The sequence below is a fragment of the Ailuropoda melanoleuca genome, chromosome 7 (assembly GCF_002007445.2).
Source record: "Ailuropoda melanoleuca isolate Jingjing chromosome 7, ASM200744v2, whole genome shotgun sequence".
NCBI lineage: Eukaryota > Metazoa > Chordata > Mammalia > Carnivora > Ursidae > Ailuropoda > Ailuropoda melanoleuca.
In genome coordinates, this window is record NC_048224.1 from 30033890 (window position 1) to 30059990 (window position 26101).

Sequence of the window (26101 nt, forward strand, 5' to 3'; positions counted from 1 at the left end):
CATGCTCACGCCCAGGAGATGGCAACTCATGAAAGAAGGCAGTTTCAGGACCAACAAAATGGCCTCAACTGCCAGACCTGTTCACAGGAGGTTTATACTGAAAAATTCTGACAGCCACCAGAAGAACTATGGGTGTTTCCGGAAGTCATCAAGTGGCTCTAAGTAGTCCTCAAAATGCCAGGAAAAGTCTATTCAAGAAAATTCTTTTTAATTCAATGCTTATGCTGAAGGTCATTTATAACAGTGAAAATAAACAGAGATTACAATTAACAATATCACAGTACACCTGTACAGATTTCAAGCTTCTTCCACACACATTTTCCCAAAAGCTCTTAAGCAACAAGATACTTCCTTCCTGCTCTTTTCTTAACCAAAGACAAAGTACAGGTTCAGAGACTTTTTTAAAAAGATTTTATTTCTTTATTTGAGAAAGAGAGAGAGAGAGAATGCACACAAGCAGGGGGACAGTCAGAGGGAGAGGGAGAAGCAAATTCCCCACTGAGCAGGGAGCCTAACACGGGGCTTGATCCCAGGACCCCAAGATCACGACCTGAACTGAAGGCAGACACTTAACGGATTGAGCCACCCAGGTGCCCCAGGTTCAGAGACTTTTTATACCAACTTTGTATTTTGAAAATTTTCCAACTTATATAAAATACGAAAAAGCAATATAATGAGCACCTGTATACCCTCACCTAGATTTAACACTTTATCACATCTGGTTATCAGATTTTTCTTTCTCACCACACATACACACACACACACACACACACACACACACACACACACACAGAGTTTATGGCAAGTGCTGACTCAAGTACAGTGATTTTTTTAAGTAACTTGTCCAACTGTATATAACTTTGGTAAACAGTGGGCTTCTGGTATTAGGACAGAGAATTCTACCTTAGTGAAGGCTGGGCCACATGAGATAGAAATAATAATACCACATACAACACGTAATTTCATTTTTGTTTATACACTGACCCACTGGAGATAATTTAAACAGACTATAATATAATTTGTAACAAACATTTTCAGTCGTTTTTATATAGAAATTGAGTAAATTCTCAGTTTCTATGAGAAATCCAATTTAAATTACTTTATTTTGACCTTCAGAATACTCAAGCTTCCTGGTACAAGCTGTATCCTCCTGGGCTCCAGTCTGGCTGCCTGGTTACTCTGAAACCCTGGCAAATCACTCAGCCCCCTCTAGGTCTTTCAGTGTCTTCATCTGTAAAATGATCACATACTCCCACTCTCTGAAAGTCTAGTGTTCACTCCCACCTCAGAAACTTCACATCTACTCTTTCTTCTGCCTAAAATACTCTTCTTCCCCTACTTCCTTTAAAAACTCCTACTCTGTCTTCAGGCCTTGCAGCATTGTCTCAGAAAGGCCCTCTCTACCCCCCAAACTAAGTCAGATCTCTTATCTCATAGCCTCCAACACCTCTCTTCAGAGTAGTTATCACAACGACCAACTATGTATTTACTGCTCTTGCCTTCCTGGGTATATCTGGTTCATTGCTATGTCTAGGACCTACACATATTGCATGACAAAGGATGGATATGCGTGTGTGTATGTATACACACACACACACACACACAACTCTTTGTTGGATGAATGAATAACACTATCTGACTCAAGGGGCTGTGGTGAAGATAATGAAAATAATGTGTGTAAGAGCTTGTCTAAATCCAAGTGAACACTACATACATAGTTTTTTCCTGGCAATATGACTAGAAACTTTTTACAGGAACTTTTCCAAGAAATAACACTCTTACTTTGGATGGAAAGTCTGGGTGACACAGTGCATCAGAAGCAAGACAGACAGACTAAGTATCAGAAGGCAGGAGAGAGCAGGTTGCCACAATGCCAGAAGGTAATTAATAAGAACAAGACAAATGTGGACAGGATGGTTATCTTCAGTCGAGGTCACCTTCTGCCTATGCTAGAAAGCTTGCTATAGCTCTTCTACCTCAGAGAAATTAATACTAAAGCAGCAAGTAGGTATACTTCCTAAAAAGAATACTGTAAGGATATAAAGACCACCAAAAGTAAAACTTTTCATCTGCATATAACATAATTCTCTATGTAGAAAATCCTACTGTATTTACATAAAACTTATTAGAATTATTAAGTACCAGGATATAAGATCAATATACAAAAATCAGTTGTATTTCTAGTAATGAATAATCAGAAATTAAAACTTAAAAATCAATGCCATTTATAATAGCACCAAAAAAAATAAGAAATACTTAGGGGCAGATTTCACAAATTTGTGTGAGACTTAAGAAAAAACACCAGACAAACCCAAAATGAGGATACTTTACAAAATACCTGACCAAAACTCCTCAAAATTATCAACTGTCAAGAAGACCTGATATCTAAATGCAAGATCCTGGATCTTAGAACAGAAAAAGGACATGAGTAGAATCAGTGATGAAATCTGAATAAAGTCTACAGCTTAGCCAATAGTAATATACCAGTGTTAGTTTCTCAGTTGTAACAAATGTGCCATGGTAATGTATTATGTCAACATTAGGGTAAACTGGGCAAGGACTATAAGAGAACTCTCTGTATTATCTTTGCAACTTTTCCCCCTCACTTTGGTTAGAAATTAACAAGTCAATTCTAAAAGTCATACAGAAATCCAAAGTAACTAAAATAGCAAACCACTTTGAAAAAAAGTACCGAGTTGGAAGATTTATATACTACTGACTTCAAGACTTATTATAAAGCTACAGTAATCTAAAAAGTTTGGTACTGGTATAAATGCAGACAAATCAGTCACAGACAAACACATCAACAATACAGAATAGACAGACTAGAAATAGAGCCACACCTATATGGTCAGTTGATTTGAAGAAGATGCAGTCAATGAAGAAAGAACAGTCCTTTCAACAAATAATATCAGAACAGCTTGATAACTATATGCAAAAAAATGAACTCCAATCCATACATTGTGCCACACGTAAAAATTAACTCCAGGTGGATCATAGAGCAAAATGTAAAACTTTATACTATGAAATTTATGAAAGCAAACATACCAGAAAATCTTTGTGATCCTGGGTAAGGCAAAGATTTCTTAGATACAGCATCAAAAGCATAATCCACTTTAAAAATAAGTTGGACTTTGTCAAATTAAGGATATATGGCCTTCAAAAGACACTCTCAACAGAATTGGAGGTCTCACACTTCCTAACCTCAAAATATTATAAAGCAACAGTCATCACGGTGGGATCACGCCCCGAGCCGAAGGCACACGCCCAACCGCTGTGCCACCCAGGCGCCCCAAGGCAAAGATTTCTTAGATACAGCATCAAAAGCATAATCCACTTTTAAAATAAGTTGGACTTTGTCAAATTAAGGATATATGGCCTTCAAAAGACACTCTCAACAGAATTGGAGGTCTCACACTTCCTAACCTCAAAACTTATTATAAAGCAACAGTCATCAAAAAATTGTGGTACTGGCATAAAGACAGACACACAAACAAATGGAACAGAACGGAGAACCCAGAAAAAAACCCTCACACGTGTGGTCAAATGTTTTTTGACAAAGGGTACCAAGATCGTTCAATGGGGAGAGGACTGTGTCATCAACAGTGTTAGGAAAACTGGATGTCCACATGCAAAAGAATGAAATTGGATTCTTATGTTGTACTCTATACAAAAATTAATTCAAAATGGATAAAAAACTAAACATGCAACCTACACTGCAATGCTCTAAGAAGAAAATGTAGAAGAGTTCCAGAACATTGGATCTGCAATGATTTCTTGGCTAGGACCCCAAAAGCACAGGCGACAAATGTAAAAACAGATAAACTGGACATCAAAATTTAAAACTTCTGTGCAAAGGGCATAATCAACAGAGTGAAAAGGCAACCTACAGAATGGGAGAAAATAACTGCAAATCATTTATCTGATAAGGGGCTAATATCCAGAATACATAAAGAACTTCTATGACTTAACAATAAAAAAAATCACCTGATTAAAAACAGGGCAAAGGCCTCATACAGATTTCTCTAAACAGACAACATGCATAGGAAAAGAGCCGCAACATGACTAATCAGAGAAATGCAAAGCAAAACCAGGATGAAGTAGCACTTCACACCCTTTAGGATAGCTATGATCACAAAAACAGAAAATAACAAGTGTTGGCAAGGATGTGGAGAAAATTGGAACCCCTGTCCACTGCTGGTGGGAATGTAAAATTGGGATAGCTACTGGGGAAAATAGTATGGCGGTTCCTCAAAAATTAAAAAATGTAATTACCATATGATTCAGCAATTCTCCTTCTGGGTTTATATCCAAAAGAACTGAAAGCAAAGCCTCGAAGAGATATTTCATAGCATTATTCACAATAGCCAAGAGGTGGAAATAACGCAAGTGTCCACCAACAGGTGAATGGGTGTACAAAATGTGGCATACACATACAATGGAATACTATTCAGCCTTAAAACAGAAGAAAATTCTGACACATGCTACAACACAGGTGAACCTTGAGGGCATTAACATTACGCTAAGTGAAATAAGCCAGACACAAAAACAAATACTGTATGTTTCCACTTATGTGAGGTATTTAGAATCGTCAAATTCATAGAAATAAAAAGTAAAATGGTGGTTGCTAGGAGCTGGGGGAAGGGGGAAATGGGGAGTTGTTTAATAAGCACAGTGTTTCAGTTTTACAAGATGAAGTTCTGGAGACTGGTTGTACAGCAACATGAATACACTTAAAGCTACAAAACTGTACAATTAAAAATGGTAACGGCAAATTTTATGTTCTGTGGATTTTACCACAATTAAAAAGAAAGATACTCTTAAAAGAGTGGAATGAGAGGAAATATTTGCAAATTATACATCTGAAAAAGAACTTACATTCATAATATAGAAAGGGCTCTCAAACCCAGTAAGAAATTATTATGCCTCTTCATAATTTAACAGCCATGTTAAATTAAATAGACTGACCACACCAAGTGTTGGCAAGAATATCGAACAACTGGAATGCATCTACTCTGCTAGTAGAGACGTAAAACAGTACAAATACTTTGGAAAGCAGTTTCGCAGTTCATTAAAAAGTTAAATATAAACTAACCTATGACCCAGGTATTTCACAGCTAAGTATTTGCCCAGAAAATATGAAAGTATATGTACAAAGAGTTGTACCTAAATGTCTACAGCAGCTTTATTTGTAACAGGCCCAAAATGGCAACACCCCAACTGTCTGTCAGTAGGTGTATAAACTAATTGTGGTGCACAGCCATACAACGGAATGCCACTCGGTAGTAACAACGAACGATACGTGCAAATCATCTCAAATAACCAGGCTGAGTGAAAAAACACCATCACACACACACATATACATACACACACAACACAGTATATGATCCCACTTATATAAAATCCTAGCAAATGCAAACTAATCTCTACAACAAAAAGCAGTTCCATGGTCCCCTGGGACTGATGGGGGAAGAAAGGGACCACAAAGGAGAACAAGTACAATCTGGGGAATGACAGATATGCTAGTACCTTGATTGTGGTGATGGCTTCATAGGTGTATAACATGTGTCAAACATTAAATTGTATAATTTAAACTTGTGCAGTTTATCTTAATTATATCTCAGTAAATCTCTTTTTAAAAAGAAACAAATCCAACCAAAGAACCACCTGCCTAATAGACATTTCTCCCCAGACCATAGGATTCTTAAGGTCCTCCCAGTTCAAAGCTTCTACATTCCAACTGGCATATAAGGAGTGACCCAGGGACCACTCCGTCTTATCATCTCTAAAGACTGTAAGATTGCAATCTCTAAGTCACCAATAAGAATTTCATAATGTCACTTTTAAAAAGTGAAGGATTACATAGGAGGAATAAAATATTTAAGGAGAAGATACAATGTCTCAGATATAACTTTCATTAGTAAAAAATTAATTTTGTAGATCTCTCTTGTGGATCAAAAAGCATCTGAACTATGGCTGTTTACTCCCATAAAAAGAGAGCCTGATTAACGGTAGTAATGTCAGATCTATCTCAAAAGTAAGTTAATCTGCTTAAAAATCAGAATAAATGATACTCATGGTTCAACAATAGTAAATTTTCTTCCCAATGACTAAGTTTGAGAGCACAATTTCAGATTTTATGGTCCAAATTCAGTCAAAGTTAGGGACTACTGTCTGTGCTGTAATGTCTAATTAAATACATAAAAAATAGAAAGATGTGAAATGACAGCCCACACCAAAAACACCATGTCTGTCAGTGAAAAGTGGGAGGAAAAATCCCGAGTGCAGTGTGAAAATGCAGTCCATGATTGTACTGACAACCTTTTACTGCTCTCTTCATCCTATCTAGTTTTGAATCTCAATAGGAAGAAAAGAGGGCTACGGTTTGTAAAATACTGAAATGTTTTGCTGTTAGCCATTTCTGCACCAGTAAATCCCCCAAATGTTTGTTAAACTGAACAGAAAAGAAGCTAATAGGTCTGTGAAGGAATTTGGTCAGGAGATCTGGATTCTAACTGGTTTGACTAGATATTAAGCTGTCTGACACTGGTTAAGTCACTTTATTTCCATTTTTTATCAGTAAAATGAAAACTCAGTGTACACACACACACGCACACACACACACACACTAATTCTAATTATCAGGCTAAGGGCAAAGGATAGGAAATTTGCAGAATGGAGAGTTCTGTATTCAGGCCAACTCGCCAGTAATTCAATGCAACAAGCTTTTAACGAGCAGTCTCTGTTTCCCAGGAACTGTCAGATACATGAGAGTCAAAGATTAATGAGTAGTTTGGTCTCTACTTAAAAGGGAGAATTAAGAAAACAAAAAGAAAAAAGTTCCTGTCTTTGAAGAACTGACATCGCAATGGGTGAGACAACTAACACAATGAACCAGAGCTACAAAACACAGCGAGTCTGGTACCACGAGAGAGGAGAGTTCACGTGTGATGGATGCACCCAGGAGCAAACACCACTGCAAGCTCACTAGCTCAAGTTAGCGAGATCTGTCATGGATACAGAAAACCATGCTCTGCCAGGAACAGTGAAATCCAAGAGGCTGGACTATAAGTGAGTCTCACCTAAGTTTCCCAACACTCTCAATTACTACAATCTGTAACTACAGCTAATTACATCTTAAAGACAGTCTAAGCCAATTTTAGTGGAATCTTTTAAATAACAGAAACACAAAAATCTGAGATAGTTTTATCTGCAATGACTACAAATGGTATTTTTGTAGGATTCTAAAACTAACAAATCCATTTTTTCCTAAAATTTTATTTCAATTTTATTTATTGATTTTGGTATTCGCTTTGACAGAAAACATTGCTAGTTATGATTTACTACCTCTATGCTTATTCTACTATATTCTAATTTAAAAAATTACTTTGCAGACAAAATGCAAAATAGTATTATAAGTACATAAAGATTAAATACTAACATTTAACCAAACTCACTAGAACCTTCCACCTAAAACAACATTTTTTAGCATTAAAAAAGAAAAGAGAGAGAGGGAGAGAGAGTGAGTGAGTGTGTGTGTGTGTGTGTGTGTGTGTGCGTGTGCGTGCGTGCAGGAGAGGTGGGGATGGGACAATTTCTTCCAGACTTCCTATTGAGGTACTTACAGTGCTGATCACAATCAACTCTGGCAAACACTACTTGATTTTCATTTGGATATTCTTCCTTAATGACATTAGAAGCTTCCTCAAAAATTGGATGCAACATTTGGCTGAAACGACACCTATGCACAAAAGAAGGATACCAATTAAAACTGAAAAGCAGTAGCAATAAAATCCTATTTCAGTTATTATCCATCGATATATAGTATATGTACAATGAACAGCTTTTGAGACAATCGCACAGTTAATTTAGTCATGGACCTTCATGGATGTCATTCATTGAAGATGAAGACAGTTTTGAATTCAAAGACTTCCAATTCAGACTGTACAGTTAAAAGATTTTGGTTTTTTGCACCTTAAGAAAATGGTCAGTATAATAAAGCACAAAGCTAAGGATCTCCCAAAAAGGCCAACAAACAAGTCTGATCTAAGCCCTTAGGATGTATCCACTTGGACTTGCAACTACTAAGACTTGGGAATTTATAAAAGAAATCAGCTTTCTCTAAATAATGAACATATTTTTAGACTATTACACAAAATCTTTAAGAGGGTAACTTTATTGCAAATACTAGACTGATTCACCTGACTAGGTCTATCAAATTTCATAGGCAAGTTAGTATACTAAGTAAATAAGTTGCATGAAAAGAATATATAGCTTCAATATAATGCTCTCCCTCAAAATTTACCCCTGGTTAAAATAGGCTTTTGTATCTATGAACATATTAAATATATTAAGTTCAGGAGAGAAAATGTGAGATTCCTAAACAAGACTTCCTAGTCATGTTTCCTTTGTCATTTATGTTTGTTCTGTCTTTACTTTTAAAAAAGGGGCACAAACCCTACAATATTCCAGAAACTTGATACTGCTAATTCTGACTATCCCTTAATCAGGCCAACTATCTCACAAATATGTTGTAGGTCATCAAAGGGACCTGATAAGAAAGAGAAGAATCATCAGAATCAGCACACAGCCAGCTGGATTAGAATAGCCATTCTTGTATGAAAAAGGTACTATTTGTTAACAAACAAAACAAAAAACAACTATAATTGCTCTATTGCTTCCAGAGTCCTTTTCCACCAAGGAATTTACTTAAATGAAGCCTGTGAATTCTTTACTCTGCAGGTGATTAGGTAATACCTAGTAAGTGTAATTCAACAAAAGTCTGATTAAAGCCTGTGAAAGGGCACACCGTATCATTTCTCCTCGTTTCTTTTTGTAGATACCTCCTCTAGCCACTCACCTGACTTCCTAAGGAGATGTCCTAGAATATATCAAGGAGACACAATCTGTATGTTCAATCTCTTGCTTTCAAGTGGCTCTTTCCTCTTTTAGCATTCTTAAATCTCTCCCCTCTGGGATAGGTGGATGGGGTCTGTGGACATCAGGGACCGTGTCTTATTTGACTATGTTTTCTAATAAGCATTTCAATATAGGTCTGTTAAATGATTATATTGATAGGATGGAGGAACAGGAAAGGCTAGGTCCACAAGTTTGTAGTTTCTTTTTTTTTTTTAGACAGAGCGAGCAAGCACAAGCGTGAAGCACAGAGGGAGAGAATCCTAAGCAGGCTCCGTGCCCAGGGCAGAGCCCAACACAGGGCTCAATCTCACAGCCCTGAGATCATGACCTGAGCTAAAATCAAGAGTCAGATGCTTAACTGACTAAGCCACCCAGGTACCTTAAGTTCATAATTTCTTACAGTTTGCTGAAAATAGGGTGCTGGAGGGCAGGGAAGGCAAAGGGTAGGAACTGATGAACGGTTTCTTGAAGAATTAGGATATGGCCTAGTAAGGAATTAGTGCACAGGCTCCTGGCTTAAGGGCAAGGTAAAGGCATATATTAGGGGCTCCTTCTTTCTGGATTGTCCAGTTTGCTGCCCAATAAGCATTTAAGCAAGGTTCATGTTTAAAATAGGATCAATTTGAATACTAGAAGGTGAATGGGAAAGATGAAAAAAAAGTTCAATGGCAAAATCACCATCTCTTCATACACATGTATCCATACATATGGAAAGTTACATTTATAAAACATAACAAAAGCAAAAGATCTATTAAAAGGGCCTTAAGGGTCATCTGAATTCAATTTCCAATCTAGTGCTTGAATCCACCCTTTACAAATCAACCAAATGGGCAAAAGTCTTTGTGGGGACAACTTGGGGGTACTCACTAGTATACTTACTAGTATGACCTAGTAGGAGGGGGGGAATACACTTCGGAGTCAGACATACCTGAGTTTAAATCCCAGTTCCACCACTTACTAGCCGTATGACCTTTCTGAGCCTCAATTTCCTCAACCTAAAATGGAAATTATAATACCTACCTGCAGGGTAGTTCTGAGCATTAAAAACAATGTACATAAAGAGCCTGGCACATAACAGCATTATTAAGTACCTACTATGTTTCATTACTCTTCGAGGCAAACAGTATTTTTAGGCAGATCTATTAGAAAATTCCTCCTTAAGCTGTGCCACATTCATAACTTCCAAACAGAACTAAGAATCTAGCCTTTGAGGCCACATGGTATAAATCTATGTCATATGGTCAATTACGTAAGTTTTATCAGTTGAATGAAAGAGTACTAATTCATCAACAACTCAAGGTGTTCTTTGGGTAATATGTTTTCCCAAGTAACTGCAATTAGTCCACATTGCCAATTCAGCTTTTGCAACAAGGTCAATGGCACGTTCTATTTCTCTTTCTTACAACACACAAAATCCCTCAATCAAGAGAACCATGTTCTAGTTTTAACTCTGCCACAACTCTGTCAGGTAACCTTGGGAAGACATTTTACTCCTCTGGGTCTGAGTTTTATTTTTAAAGCGGACTGGACTAGATCTCATACCCAATTTTGTGGCTACTGTTACATGCAGACAAACCCAATTTATCTTGGAAAATGCTACCATGGTTATACATTTTAGAAATGGCATTTTCTCTGTGTATCTTAAACGTTTTACTGAAGTTCTTTAAATATCTATACATCATTCATTCAGTAAACATCTATTTTGTACTTATTGGCCAAGTACTGTGCAGAATGCCTGGGGATTAATGTTGAAAAAAGACAGCTAGAGTAACTTTGCTTAAAGCTAAGGCTGTAGTCGGTAGCCAGCAACTAAACTACAGCACACAAGTTTTCTGATGAGCTAAGTATGTGGTGTTATGAGAAGATAGAAAAAGGGTTGGAATAGGGCAGGAATATTGATCTAGGAAGGTGACCTGGAGGAAGTGGTATCTAATCTAAGATCTGAAAGACAGTTAAGACTTAACTATGTAAATAAATGGGTGAGAGAAGAGTGACCCATCCAGGCAGAGAATATATCATGAGTAAAGGTACAGTGATGAAACACTATAGAATATTACAGAAACTGAAAGACGTTCAGTACAACTGGAACAGAATGTGGGAGTGGAGAGAGGCAAGAAGTAAGATGTAGAGGTAGGGTAACTTTAGGTCTGAAGTCACTGGGGGCTTTCTCAGCCAAGGTAAGGGACTTCAAACCTAAAGTTAATGGAACACCATTTAAGGGTTTTAAGATGAGGTGTAATCTTATTCACTTTGAACTTTAGGTAGACCACTCTGGCTTACTTTGTAGAGAACAGAATGGAGACACATAAGACTTGAGGTACAGAAACTAAATAAGGAGCCTGTCACAGGAATCTAGGTAAACTGGACTGTGTGGCCTGAAGTAGGGTGGTGGCAACTAGCAGGCAGTAAACCTTAAAGGGTCAAATAAGATAGACTGTCTAGGAATAAGGATTACATGAGAGTTTCGAACTTCTCTCCAACTCAAGCTCCCTTCTACCTGTCCCTGTGTAACATTCTTTAACATCTACTAGGTGTTTACGCCCTGGTTTTTAGATGCTGGGAATGCTGAGTAAGACATTATCTCTGCCCTCAATGTTGGTTTGCACAAATATAAAAGACAAAATAACGTAGTAAGAAAAAGAAAGTGATATCCAGTACTATATGAACACAAAAGACAAGAATCTGATTCAGACAGGGGAAGGAGTAAAGGCTTCCTAGAAGTAGTAGAAGATACATGCTTAAAAAGTGTCAACAATGTATTTCCTTCTAAACTTGCCACACCCACATCCTCACCTCCAAACACAGCCCTACTTTTTCAGTCAGGAAAAATAAAGAATTGCAGTGTGTGTGTGTGTGTGTGTGTGTGTGTGTAAGAGAGAGAGAGAGAAAGAGAGAGAGACAGTGACACGTTGAGGGGAGAGGGGATGGATTTGAGTTTTTGTTACTGCTTTTAAGATGTGGGATAATGTAATCAAGATATATTTTTCTCTTAGAATACAAACGATCATGAAATTAAGCTGCTCCCTTTGTGACTGACCCTTAACTGACTTTGCATATGGAATATTGTCTCACATAAGAAAAAGGCTTCCCCCTTCACCCTTGCTAGCAAAGAAAAATTCACATGTAGCAAGATAAAAGAAAAAAAAACCTAAACAATGCAACTTCACCTCCCTACTGCAAAAAAACAAAAATAAGATTCTTACTTACCAGTCAGCATAAAAATTTACTAAAGCAACATCAGCATTGTCTGAAATTGAAAAACAAAACCAAACAATCTAAGTTAATTGTGTCCACATAACTGACATAATCAAAGAGATGGTTTTCAACATGGTCTTTTTCCCATTTATGTAATGGCCTGCTAAAAACACACAATAACAATTAAGTTACCTCTCACTCAGAAACCCACACAGAGAGTCACGGACAGGTTATGTAATTTGTGGGAACCCCTGATCCTTTTCTCTGTATCTTCCATCTTTATACCTTCACTGAATGAATATAAAACAAAAGGGGAATCAAACCCAGGTCAGGAAAGTAACCTACTAAATAGCCTACTCTCATTAAAAGTGGTGGAATGATCTGGATTTGAATAATCCTTTTTCTTTTTTTTCTTAAGAGAGAGAGCAACTGTGAGCAGGGATGGGGGGTAGAGGGAGCAGAAGAATCTTAAGCGACCCCCAAAGCAGGGCTCGATCTCACAAACCTGAGATAATTACCCGAGCTGAAATCAAGAGCCAGATGCTCAACTGACTAACCAACCCAGGCGCCCCTTAATAATCCATTTTTTGATCTCCCATATACACGAATAATTGAGAATTGGCTCTGCAAGAAAATTCTATTTCACAGAACAGACCTGTGTAACTAAGTTATTTCTAAAGTTCAGATGTCTCAGCTATTTGCAACAAGTAATCTACAACTAAGAATGTTGCATAACATGCACATTTTCTGGTTCCTGTCAATTAAACAGCTCTTTATTGCAAAAATAACAGTATCATTTGCATATGAGGATGTGAAGTCATGAGAAAGATACATTTGTTCCTTTTTCTTAAACTTCATACAGAGAAACTAAACTCCTCAAGTACTCACAAAAATAAAGCACAAGGATATTCTAGAATTTGAAAAATGAAAGGACAATGATTTGTGAGTTTCAATTCTCTTCCTTTTTTTTTTTTTTTTTTTTTTTTAAACCTTCAAAGCACTTTTTATCCACTTGCTACTTGACTCTGAAGCAGCGGTTCACAAACTGCACTCCCTGGACGAGAAGCACCAGCAAGCACGTAGAAACTTACAGAAATGCAAATTCTCAGGTGGAGTCTAGCAGTTTCTATTAGAAACTTAGAACCAGGCCTAGCAGTACAGATATTAATAAGTCCTCCAGGTGACTCATGCATGCTAAAAGTTATAGAACCACTGCTCTAAAGAGATCCCATAATGTGGGATAGACTTTTTAGCGTTTAAAACCAGTTCCAAGAACGCAAAACAGTATATGCTGTTCAATGAATAACTCCTTTTACTTCTATTATTTTTGGTTTAGTTTGGCTTACATCAGTGGATGAAATGGAGTGCTTTAAAAAAAAGAAGAGAGAAATCGTTTATGTGTTGTACATTTTCTTAAATCTCCTAAATTATGATTTTCTATCAACCATGTGTTCACCTTCCCTCTACTACTTCTAAAAACAGAAATGTTTTCTCTCCCCAAGTTAACCGTATCCACAGTCACACTGTCAGCAAACAAAGCATTCAGTAAAACACTTATTTAACTTAACTGAACCAATGACAATAAAAGAGATCAGAGTCGGTGAATTAGTTAAAAGCTAAAAAACACAAAATATTCCCAGACTGTGTCCTAAGATATGAATGTTTAGTATCACACAGTGGCAACTGCTGGCCTTTAAGTAAGTTCTAGCAAAATACTTTGTAACAGTGGTATTTACGACAAGGCAAAGAAATATAACAAGACAAAGTTTATTTGTAACACAGGAAAAGAGACTTACACGTTTTAAGAAATTTTACTAAAAATCAGGGAAGGGGGGGTGGGGGAATGGGATAGACTGGTGATGGGTAGTAAGGAGGGCACTACTGCATGGTGCACTGGGTGTTACATGCAACTAATGAATCATCGAACTTTACATCAGAAACCAGGGATGTACTGTATGGTGACTAACATAACAAAAAACATTAAAATTTAAAAAAAGAAAAAAAAAGAAATTTTACTAAAAATCAAAACCAAAAGTGCTTTGTTAATTCAGGAAACCATGAAGCTAATCAGAATGCCAGCTCCTCAACTGTTCCAGTAAATGAGATTTAACTTTGTATATAAACAGGCTCTTTATAAAGAAGCGTACTTTAAAAATATCAAGGTACTTACTTAAAATGTCATCTATATTCTCTGTATCAAGACTTGTTATTTCAGTTGTAACAGGAGTAAAAACCCAGGTTACCTGGAAATTTTAAAAATGTGAAATTAGTAAGTGTTTCCATAAAAGGCAAATAATGCAGAAAGTCTAATAAAAAATGAAAATTTATTAATAAAGTTGGTTCCACTTGTTATTTACAAAATCACCCAACTGCTTTTAATTTTTATTATCTTTATTATCATTCTAACCCTTTACTAGATCAACAAAATAGAAGAACTTTTTTAAAGATTTTACTTATTTATTTGACACAGAGAAAGAGAGTAAGAAAGCAAAAGCACAAGCAGGGGCAACGGCAGGCAGAGGGAAAGGGAGAGGGAGAAGCAAACTCCCCTCTGAGCAGGGAGCCTGACATGGGGCTCAATCCCAACCTGGGGTCATGACCTGAGGCGAAGGCAGACCCTTACTTAACCCACTGAGCCACCCAGGCACCCCAGAAGTACTAACTTCTAAGTCTAGAAACTGGTCAAATAAAACTTCCTGTATTTCCAAATACACAAAAGCGAATGGTTCTAAACAATTAAGAAATTAAGAATTGATTCATTCTTTTAAATTAATATTTCAACAACTTCATGGTGTAAAAAGAAAAAAGTTACTGGATTATTATCAATTTGGAAAGAATACAAAACCAAAGATAAGTCTGCTGACTCCATCCCTACCATGTTTCTAAGATAAAACAAAATAATAAAGAGAAGAATTCAAGAAAGTCTTCAAGTTGTGAACCAAAAGCCTTTCCTGCCTCATCTCACATACTGGTGATAACAATGTGTTAAGTGAGAGGCTCTTAAAAAGAGAACACGAATTTTCTACTTCCAAAATATTGAACCCAAAGTTCAAGTTTATCAAAGGAAATATTAGCTTGCCATCTGCAAAATAAAGAAAAGATAAGCTAAACTACCAACAGTTCACTTCATTTAAAAAGTAATACTTAATGTATTTTATTTTTAGGCTCCGTCTTTAACACCCACCCGGTGTGTTTATGGAAATCTATTCACTGAACCGTGGCTACGGAGTGACAACTACATAGGCCCTGACGAGAGACTGAAGACTACCCCTGTGCCCACCCATTTCACAGACACTTTAGTAGTCACAACTGTTAGAACTGAGTGTCTACTTCACCAACAATTCAATTTCTGAATGGTATAAAGAGCCATGTTGATGCTGGCACGTAAACAAGCCCAGCTATTTGAAATATTTCTATTAATTTATTATTTTCTTAGAAAAAGCCAAATAGCACTAGTCTTATTTTCAAGTTACCATAATCATGCTGCCAATAGTGGACTACTATTTCTGCTAGCAAACAATAAATTATACTCTAAAAGTAAACTAGGTAAGTTAAAAATCTCTGAATATTTGACATATATAACTAATTTCATTATTTTAACACCTTAAACATTAACTGGAAAGATGAAATTCCCTCATTAGTCATTATTCCCTCACTATCCATATCTCAATGAACAAGTCCTTCCCTCATCAGTGTATGACCAGCTCTTGATAATTGTGCAATCTGTTGAAAGATTAACTGAGGCATATTAAAAATTTTAAGAGTTCATTTGAACAAAAATCAATTTGAATCAGGCAGCATCCAATCTAATAGAGAGAAAAGAAGCTCCAAGGACCTGTGTAAAATGAAAGGCAGAAGTGAGCAGGAAAACGGAAGTTCTGTTACGCAAAAAAAAAGTGGGTTAGTTATTGCAAAATCACTTTTCTTTTGGGGATGGCAGAGGTCTATGAAGCATATTACCGAACCAGTGTGGAACAGGCATTTCCTGGCTGACTGGTTTAAAATTCCATTTCTGGGAGAGTCAAAACTGTAATTAAGTCTTAGTCCGGTAACACGGGGCTTAGCATAAGTAACTCCATCTTCGGCCTGTTGTTTTGTTTTAACAAAGCCAATTATATTGACACAAGATTTCAGAGTGAATTGTGTTGAAAAATTCAAGAAGGTGATGCAAAAAACATTATCATAAAGCAACCAAGTTGGTGATTATCAAAGTCAAGTCATGAAATAACTTGACAGTCATTTATGGAGCATCTACTAGGTACTGAGGGCACAAATGCATAAGGCATGGTATGCTCTACCTGGAAGAGCTCTCCAAATAGTGATAAAGAGGGGAGAAAAAAGTCAAATACAGATAACCGTCTTCAATTGTACAATCCAAGGAAGCCCATTTTTGAAGAGTTAGTTGTCACCCATCAAAGTTGTTTTTCAGAGAAGTAAAATTTAACTGCTTTTTACTTTGAAATATTTACATGGCAAAAATGTTTACATGACAAATGATGACAAAAATGAGACAATAATCAAATTTGGCTGCATTAAACACCTATCAGTTTAGAAACATCATGCTAATAAGCATGCGACTGATAAGACACATTCAGCTAACAGATGTGTTGAAGAGGGCCCAGAGCAAGAAAATGGTCTCTGACTCAATCATCTCTCTGCCCTGTAGGGAGTAAAGGAGGTGTTTTATCATTAACATTTTTATTAATATGCAGTATAAAGAGAAAGACAGGTTGTTTATTTAAATTGTTAGCAAGCTCCATTAGTCTGACAAATTGTTTCTTCTCATGTCAGCCCTAAGCCTAAACAAAATTCTCCCAGGGAAACATCTTTGTGTCAAATGCTTTAGTGCTTAAGTAAAATAAAGACAAATAGCTTTAGACCAGGCAAGCAGCTCTAGAGCAGGAAGAGGGAGCGTAATCATTCATTTTTTTAAATTAACACTTGAAGTAAACTTTTACATTAATTTTATTTGAAAGAAACAACAAAAAACCTATAAAGACATTTTGAGTAGAAGATCTTAACAGACATGGAGAATTTTAGCCTCTAATGAGGAATATTTAGACAACATATGTAAATACACAGACGTAAACTTATGGTATTTTATAAGTTGGTCATTCTCTTCAGTTCATTAGCTCTTTTTCTTGCCAAGAAAACTTAGAAGCATCTCCAATAACCTAGAAATCACTAGATAATTCCATCCACATGCATTTTTTGTACCAAATATTAAACATTTCAGTCTGAAATGTGTCAAGTGATGTGATCTTATATAAAAGGCACATCAGTGAAATGTCTGATATTGTACCCTACTTCATTAAAAAAATGTTTTTTTAATGACACACTGGCTTTAAACAAGAGCTTCCTCAACAAGTAAAGAATATTTTCTTCCTTTAGCAGGTTTTTTAAAACTGAGATATCTTTAGCAACTAAAAGGCTTTCCTTTCCTCAAATTTCCCAGTATCCTCCATGACCACCTAACTGGCTAGTGATGCCAGTGCACCAGCTCTTATTTCCATAGCATTTCTGAAGCCGCCCAGCAGCCAGGTGCTTTTCGCAAAGCACACCCCACAATTTTTCTGCTTCCCCTTCTCTTTTTTTTTTTTTTTTAAAGATTTACTTATTTGAAAGAGAGAACACAGAGGCACCTGGGTGGCTCAGCCATTAAGCGCCTGCCTTCGGCTCAGGTCATGATCCCACGGTCCTGGGATCGAGCCCCGCATCAGGCTCCCTGCTCCACGGGAAGCCTGCTTCTCCCTCTCACACTCCCCTTGCTTGAGTTCCCTCTCTCTCTGTCTCTGTCAAATAAATAAATACAATCTTAAAAAAAAAAAATAAAGAAAAGAAAGACAGCACACACAGTGGAGGGAGGAGCAGAGAGAGAGTCTCAAGCAGAGTCCCTGCTGAGCACAGAGTCCCAAGCACAGCTGGATCACATGACCCATAAGATCACAACCCTTGAGATCACAACCTGAGCCAAGATCACAAGTCAGACACTTAACCGACTGAGCCACCCAGGCATCCCTCCTCTTCTCTTTGCATACAAGGTTTCCTCTACCTGGAGTGTCCTCTTCTCCACTACTGCATAACCAATCCTTCAAAGATTGATTTCCTCCTCCATGGAGATCTGTCTGGCTCTCCTGGTCGAAAATAACTCTCCTTTCTCAAAAGCCCAACCTATTCCATGGAATGGGGATAGAAAAAGGCAAAACGTGTGCTAGAGGAATGGGAGTTACTATAAAATTCACATTCTCTCCTCATAGAAATCAAATTGAAACAAGATACAATGAAACACTGATTACATGATAAAAGATAGTATTTATAGAAATAAATTTTGTAAAGATTTTTTGCATAAGCACTCTCAGTGTTAGGTCAAATTTTATTTGTTACAATATTAACATATATATATGCTATAATTCTAGCACATACGAAATGCTCTGGCACTCACTGCTAAGCCCCAGTACTGTTCCTCTTTTGTGAAAACATTAACTGAACAAGACACTAATCCAATAGGATCTTCTTCAGAAGTATGAACTAATGTCAGTAATAACACATATTGGAAGTGAATTATTAAAGCTTCTCTGTTCCTAATTATAAAAATAAATTAACAAATTTTCCTTGTACATTAAAGGCCATTTGAGTGGCTGCTATTCAAATATACCCTTAGTGGAAACTACTATGACACTCCCTAAATTGAGTATTTCCCTTCAACCTAATCTGCCCACAGAGGTCAGACTAATCTTTCCAAATGCTGCTTTACATACATCAAATCATATGCCAAAAGAACACAAAAACAAACCAAACACACAAAAACGGTTTTTCTCTGTCTATGGTATAAAAGCCTAAATCCTTAAGCTGGCATTCAGGACCATCCACAGACCTGCTTTCCTAAATAACACCCTACTGCCCCCAATCCATATCCTATCCTCCAGCTAACATGACGTACAGAGTAACCATAGACGCTAGTGGGCCATATACTCTGGCTTGCTTGAGACAAACCCCGTTCATGCCTGTTGCCATGGACTATTACAAATAGCACCACTCCTTTCAAATGGGTCCCAGTTCAGGCAATAAATTATATGGTCACCCTATTTGCAGGAGACCTCTGGCAACTGAAAGGAATTATAACCATCTCCTCACAAATCCTAAATTATTAAGAAGTATATAATGATTTCCCACATAATACACAGTAAAAGGAAAAATGGAATGAGAATGAATAGAGAAGAATAAAGACGGACTCTGATATGAATGCTGCTGAACCAACTACTAGCCTCACTCACTGACTGAGACACTAAGCCCTTCGCAAGGGAATAAAATCAGTAACTCAGGAAAACCCTTCAAGGGTCACTCACAAACAGTCCAAACCTGAAGCTACAAATCCAAGAATGCAAGAAGTCTACAGTACATGCAATTCCTAAAATGCATCTCCTTACTCTCTTGCATCCACACTTTGCTGGTGCAGTTTCCTCTCGGAACAGCTTGCTTGCAACAGCTAGGAAGGGTTATCTAGCTTTCAAGACCCAATTCAAAAGCTATCTTTTCTATGAAGACTCTGCTGATGATCCCAGACCCCACAGATTTCATTTCTCTCTCCTCTGAACCCACAGAGTACTTTCTGGAGGGTGTTAACAGATTATTAATTCACACAGGTTATCTGCGCTATCTTACCTCCATGAGGAGACTGAGTACCTTGGAAAAGAGACTGCACCTTACTCAATTTTGTATCCCATAGATCACTTACTACAATAACCTATCTGTATACAGTAAGTACTCAAATATGTTAAGTGAATGAAAGAGCAGACGATGTTAATATACTAAGAATTTAGAGGGAGACTGCTGGAGATGAGAAATGGGGAAAGAGGTCCAGAAATGGGAACAGCCAACAAACATTTTTTTTTTTTTGAGAGAGAGAGAGAAGGAGAGAGAGAAAGAGAGAGAGAGAGAATGAGTTGGGGGGGGGAGTGGAGGGAGAGGGAGAGAGAGAATCTTAAGCAAGTCCCACACTCAACATTACAAGGCTCGATCGCACAACCCTGAGATCATGACCTGAGCCAAAATCAAGAGTCAGACACGTAACTAGTTGCCTGAGCCACCCAGGTGCCCCCCAACAAACATTTTTTTAACATGTTTGAGGATAATAAGGTTATCAAATAGGAATAAAGTCTATTAAAACTTGTTTTTAATTATATAATGGTGAAGAGCCATTAATACCACTAGGTGATTACAGACTTAGATTGAGAGGGAACCTCAGAAGTGATCTTCCTACCTCCTACAGAAAGCCCTCTACCTCCCTAAGAGCTGTGCTGAGCTTCTAGTTATCCCCTCTTCTGGTTCCCCCACAGCTGTACTCTGACATGATTTCCAGACACTTCAGCACACAGAATACCCTCATTTAAGAGTAGCTATGTTACACTGGTGGACAAAAACCTAATACTTCTAGTACTGTTTTATTTTAAGGTGTTAAGTCAGTCATGAAAACAAATAATTTAGGACTTTCAGAACCAGAATCTAATAAAGTATCAGGCAGAAGAGGTTATTAGGTATTATTTCTGTTAGCAAGATTGATTAAGGCACAGAAGCATTTATTAGCCAGGCTTTGCTTTAAGTGTTTTATGAGCATATTTTAGTTAATATGTTTAGAAAACAAGATGTATTTCCACTGAATTTGTTTGTTTTAAAGCTTAATAACTTAAAACCTTGTTATTCAAATAACGGTCCCTAAAGCAACAGCACTGGCATCACCTGGGACCTTGTGAGAAATGCAGAATATCAGGCCCCAGACGTACTGAATCAGAATCTCCACTTTGATAGGATGCCCAAGTGCTTCCTATGTACATCAGAATCTAGAAAGCGCGGCTTTAGACAGCAATGCCTCTGACTCTACAAGCAAGCACGTAAACTCATTTTAAACTCTGTGCAATGTTTACCGTCCTCAAATATGAAGACAGGAACAAGTAAGACTCATTTGTGAGAGAAGTCTGTATTGATATGCAAAATACTGTGATTTTAGAAAAACGTGGAGTCTGTAATCTTATTAGAAATTTACAAAGATGTTAATTTTTTAAAGTATGCTGACTACTGCCTGAATAGATACTTCTGCATGAAAATTACTGGCATAAAATAGAAGCTTTAATAGAGAATGTTTCCTTCCATGTGGCGTTACCATTCTCAATTGACATTACATCTGCTAGGCATTCTGCAGTAATAGCTTACTGTATTTGTGCTAAATCTTTCCTTTTCCTGCCTGTCATGAGAGTCTCAAAGCCCTTTACAAACTGTGTCTCTCCTATAGCAAGAAATAAGTAATGTACCAGGCAATAGCTCTCTTCCATTCTAATCCAAATTAACAAACCAGCCTACTACCTGAAGTCCCGATGCCATGGGACCCAGGCTGTTGCTCCTCCCTGGGGCCACTTCTCTGACTCTCAGTTTTGCATGAAACTGGCAGGCAACAGAGGCATGGAGATTTTCAGTTGGCTGCAAGGAGCTAAGAGATATGAAAGGTCCCCAGAGGAAAAAAGCTGAGGCTGACAAGCACTGTAAGAGCCCTGAAGCTGAGTATCAATCGAGGTACATCTCACTGTTAGTAGTCCCAGAAGCATTATAATGAACTAGAAGTTCAAAGAGAGGGGAAAAATAGGACTAAGTATAGAATAACATTGGGAAGCTACTTTAACCCTTAAATTGCTCAGTGATACAACTTTTGGACAAGTGATACAAATTCTGTGCCAGTCTGAACCAGTGTGCTTTTATAAGGAAACATTAGAAAAATTATAACACTCCTCATTAAATAAGTCAAGATATGGTGGGTGCAGATATGTTTGGGAAAATAAATTTTATACCCCCCAAAATAATCATTCGAATATAGGTAATATAATCCCTAAACTCAAATTCTGCCAGTAGAAACAACCATAAAACATAAAAATAGGGGTGCTTGGGTGGCTAAGTCAGTTAAGCATCTGACTCTTGATTTCAGCTCAGGTCATGATTTCAGAGTTGTGAGATGGAGCCCGGTGGCGGGCTCCATGCTGGGTGCGGAGCCTGCTTAAGATTCTCTCTCTCCCTCTGCCCCGCACCCCTCAAAAAATAAAAATAAATTGCTGAAATTCAGACTTTTTCTTGCACGTTAGTTATTTGATCATGCATGGATTTCCATTAAAACTGATGTCATTTCACAATGTACTACAGAGCTTCACTAATCCAAACAGTGTGGTAGTGGCACAAAAATAGAGATCAATGGAACAGAATAGATAGCCCAGAAATAAACCCACAATTATATGGTCAGTTAATCTATGACTAAGGAGGCAAGAGTATACAATAGGGAAAAGACAGACTCTTCAATAAATAGTGCTGGGAAAATTGGACAGCTACATGCATAATAATGAGACTGACCACTTTCTTATAACATACACAAAAATAAACTCAAGATGGATGAAAGACCCAAATATGAGACCTGAAACCATAACAATCCTAGAAGAGAAAACAACAGTAATTTCTCTGACATCGGCTGTAGCAACATTTTTCTAGGTATGTCTCCCCTAAGGCAAGGGAAACAAAAACAAACTATTGGGACTACATCAAAATAACAAGCTTTTGCACAATGAAGGAAATCTTCAACAAAACAAAAGGAAACCTACTGAATGAGAGAAGATATTTTAAAATGATATATCTGATAAGGGGTTAATATCCAAAATATATGAAGAATTTATACAAGTACACACACACAAACACACACACAAATCTGATTTAAAATAGGTAGAGTAGGGGCGCCTGGGTGGCTCAGTCGTTAAGCGTCTGCCTTCGGCTCAGGGCGTGATCCTGGTGTTCTGGGATCGAGCCCCACATCAGGCTCCTCCACTGGAAGCCTGCTTCTTCCTCTCCCACTCCCTTTGCTTGTGTTCCCTCTCTCGCTGGCTGTCTCTAACTCTGTCAAATAAATAAATTAAATTAAAAATAAAATAAAATAGGTAGATTACCTAAATAGACATTTTTTCCAAAGACATAAAAATGGCCAACAGATATTATGAAAAGATGCTCATTATCACTAATGATCAGGGAAATGCAAATCAAAATGAGGTATCTCCTCATACTGTCAGAATGGCTAAAATAAAAAAGACAAGAAATAACAAGTGATGGTGAGGATGTGGAGAAAAAGGAACCCTCATGCAAGGCTTGTGGGAATGCAGACTGGTGCAGCCACTGCAGAAAACAGTATGGAGGTTCCTCAGAAAATTAAAAATAGAAATATCATATGATCCAATAATTTCACTGCTGGCTATTTACCCAAAGAAAACAAAAACACAAATTTAAAAAGATATATGCATCCCTACGTTTATTGCAGCATTATTTATAATAGCCAAGATACTGAAGCAACCCAAGCATCCATCCATGATGAATAAAGAAGGTATGGTGTGTGTGTGTGTACACATACACACACACACACACAGCAATATTACTCAGCCATTAAAAAAAAGAAAGATGAGATCTTGCCATTTGTGACAACATGGACAGACCTAGAGGGTATTATGCTAAGTGAAATAAGTCAGAGAACAACAAATATCATGTGATTTCACTTACATGTGGAACCTAAAAAACAAAGCAAACAAACAAAAAGCAGAAGCAGACTCATAAATACAGAGAACGGATGGTTAACATCAGGGAGAGGGTCGGGGATGGGCGAAATGGGTGAATGGGAGTGGGAGATACAGGCTTCCAATTATGTATTTAATAAGTCACAGAAGTAAAAGGCACAGCAGAGGGATTATAGTCAATGGTACTGTAACAGTGTTGTATGGTGACAGATGGTAGCTACACTTGTGGTGAGCAGAACATAATGTATGAACTTGTCTAATCACCATGTTGTATGAACCTAAAGTAACACTGTGTCAACTATACTAAAAAAAAAAAAAATTGATGTTGGGGCGCATGGGTGGCTCAGTGGGTTAAGTGCCTGCCTTCACCTCAGCTCATGATCCCAGAGTTCAGAGACCAAGCACCGAGGGTCCTGCTCCCTGCTCAGCGGGGAGTCTACTTCTCCTCTCCCTCTGCCTCTCCCCTGGTTTGTGCACTCTCTCTCTCTCAAATAAAAACTGAAATCTGTGCTTTTTTCTCCACAGTATTTCAAAAATGGGATGAGAGCCTAATATAACACTGTATATTAACTGTACTAGAATTAAAATAAAAAAAAAATGGGATGAATTAATTTACCTGGAATAGACAATGTAGTTCTCTGACCTTCAAAGAAGAGTCCAAAGCTCTTCAGAACTGTGAGTGATCTTCTCAATGTGTGGAAAGGATTTTTCTCTTAAAATCACCCCATACTCCTCTAAAACCCCCCAAACTCTAGCAATGGTGGTACTAACAAAACATGGGAATTGGGAGAAAAGTTAAGATGAGAATTGTTATCTTCTTTTTCTGTACACACTCTGGAACCAGGGGCGGGGGGCTCGGTGTGAGACAACATCCCATTCATCACTGTCTCCTGATTAGGACCTAACACTGGATCTCATAGATAACAGTCCAGGACAAATACATTCAAATACATGCCAAGAGAAAATTATGACTACTCTTCTTGTACTACAATGTAATTCTCACCCAGGATGCCTGATGAAAGAAAGTTCCCTCAAAAGAATCCACATATATGCTGGTACATACTTTCTTTTGTTAGGTCATCCATTCCACAAATATCTCACTGAGTCATCTATTATATACATGCCAGGCACTGTACTAGGAACTAGGGAAAGGGATGTGAATAAGATTATATATATACATACATATAAAACATCTAGCAAGATCATCAAATTTTCTCTTTCATATTAAAAAAAAAGAGAAGAGTATTTAAATCTTCTTTTTTTAAGATTTTGTTTATTTATTTGAGAGAGAGAGAGAGCACAAGAACTGGGTGAGGGACAGAGGGAGAAGCAGACTGCCCGCTGAACAGGGAGCCCAATGTGGGACTTGATTCCAGAACTCCGGGATCATGACCTGAGCTGAAGGCAGATGCTTAACCAACTGAGCCACTCAGGCACCCCTCTCTCAAGTATTTTAATTGAAGAGTCATCCATAGTTCTTGGCAAAGTCATTATCTATTCTCAAAAGATAACTGCTAGGCACTGAACAAAGAGAATTACATGGTATGTCATACTTCCCTTTTGCCTGGGCTTTCAAAAAGCTTTGAGTTAAACGTAACGCAGAACAACTGCGCTGAAGCCATTACTGAGCAATCTTAACATCACTAAAAGCAGAACAACCACATATTAATGCTTCTTGATAGGATGCAATAGGAAATAAAAAGCACCACTTGCGAAGTATTCTTAAACCAAAATAACTGAACATGACCTCAATCTAATCAAGCCCAAGAACTACTGTAAGGAAACAATGGATGGAACATGAAATGACACTATGGGGATACAAGCAACAGCACTGAGAGACAGGGAATTTTATAGGAAAAATGACAGCCCCCGAAAAGTGGATCCTGAGACATGTAGTTGAGTACAAGTAGCTTCTCTGGGAGAAAAAGGAAGTAACCAAAGAGAAATGGGGAAGAAGGATGGGGAAGACAGCCAATATACAACATAACATAGTGAACTAAACGCCAATGTTTTCACTTTTTAAAAAAATTTTCAAGGTTTATAACATAAAGGCTCTGAAAAATCCTAAACTGTGTAACTGAAATTCTTCTACTGTCTTACTTACCAGTTTCTGCTGGTGGCATATATATTTCTAAACTGCACAAAGTGAAGAAAATACCTCCTACTATGTCAAAAAATGTCTATTTCATTACTAAACATGTGACCCTGACCCTTTGGTGAGTCAACAGTCTTCAATGAAAAACTGTTCTACAGTAAAACCTTTAGTTTCTTATTGTCCATATTCACTTAGTTCTGGATGACTCTCAGGCTTTTTGGTTGAAAATTATTAACTAAGCAGTATCATTCGTTTTTACTCTTTTGATTTGCGTAAGATTTTAAATAGATTACCTAACAGTGAATAA

At 37.5% G+C, this 26101-nt stretch overlaps 1 protein-coding gene across 1 annotated transcript in view; it reads right to left on the bottom strand.

Moving 5' to 3' along the window:
• Positions 1-26101, bottom strand: part of ERP44 (endoplasmic reticulum protein 44) — a 92417-nt gene that overhangs the window by 44019 nt on the left and 22297 nt on the right. Inside the window, exons 2-4 of the mRNA XM_002914924.4 lie at positions 14285-14357; positions 12127-12166; positions 7626-7741 (exon numbers count right to left, since the gene is read on the bottom strand). Of these exons, the coding sequence (XP_002914970.3) occupies positions 7626-7741; positions 12127-12166; positions 14285-14357 (229 nt within the window). The remainder of the gene's footprint in view (positions 1-7625; positions 7742-12126; positions 12167-14284; positions 14358-26101) is intronic.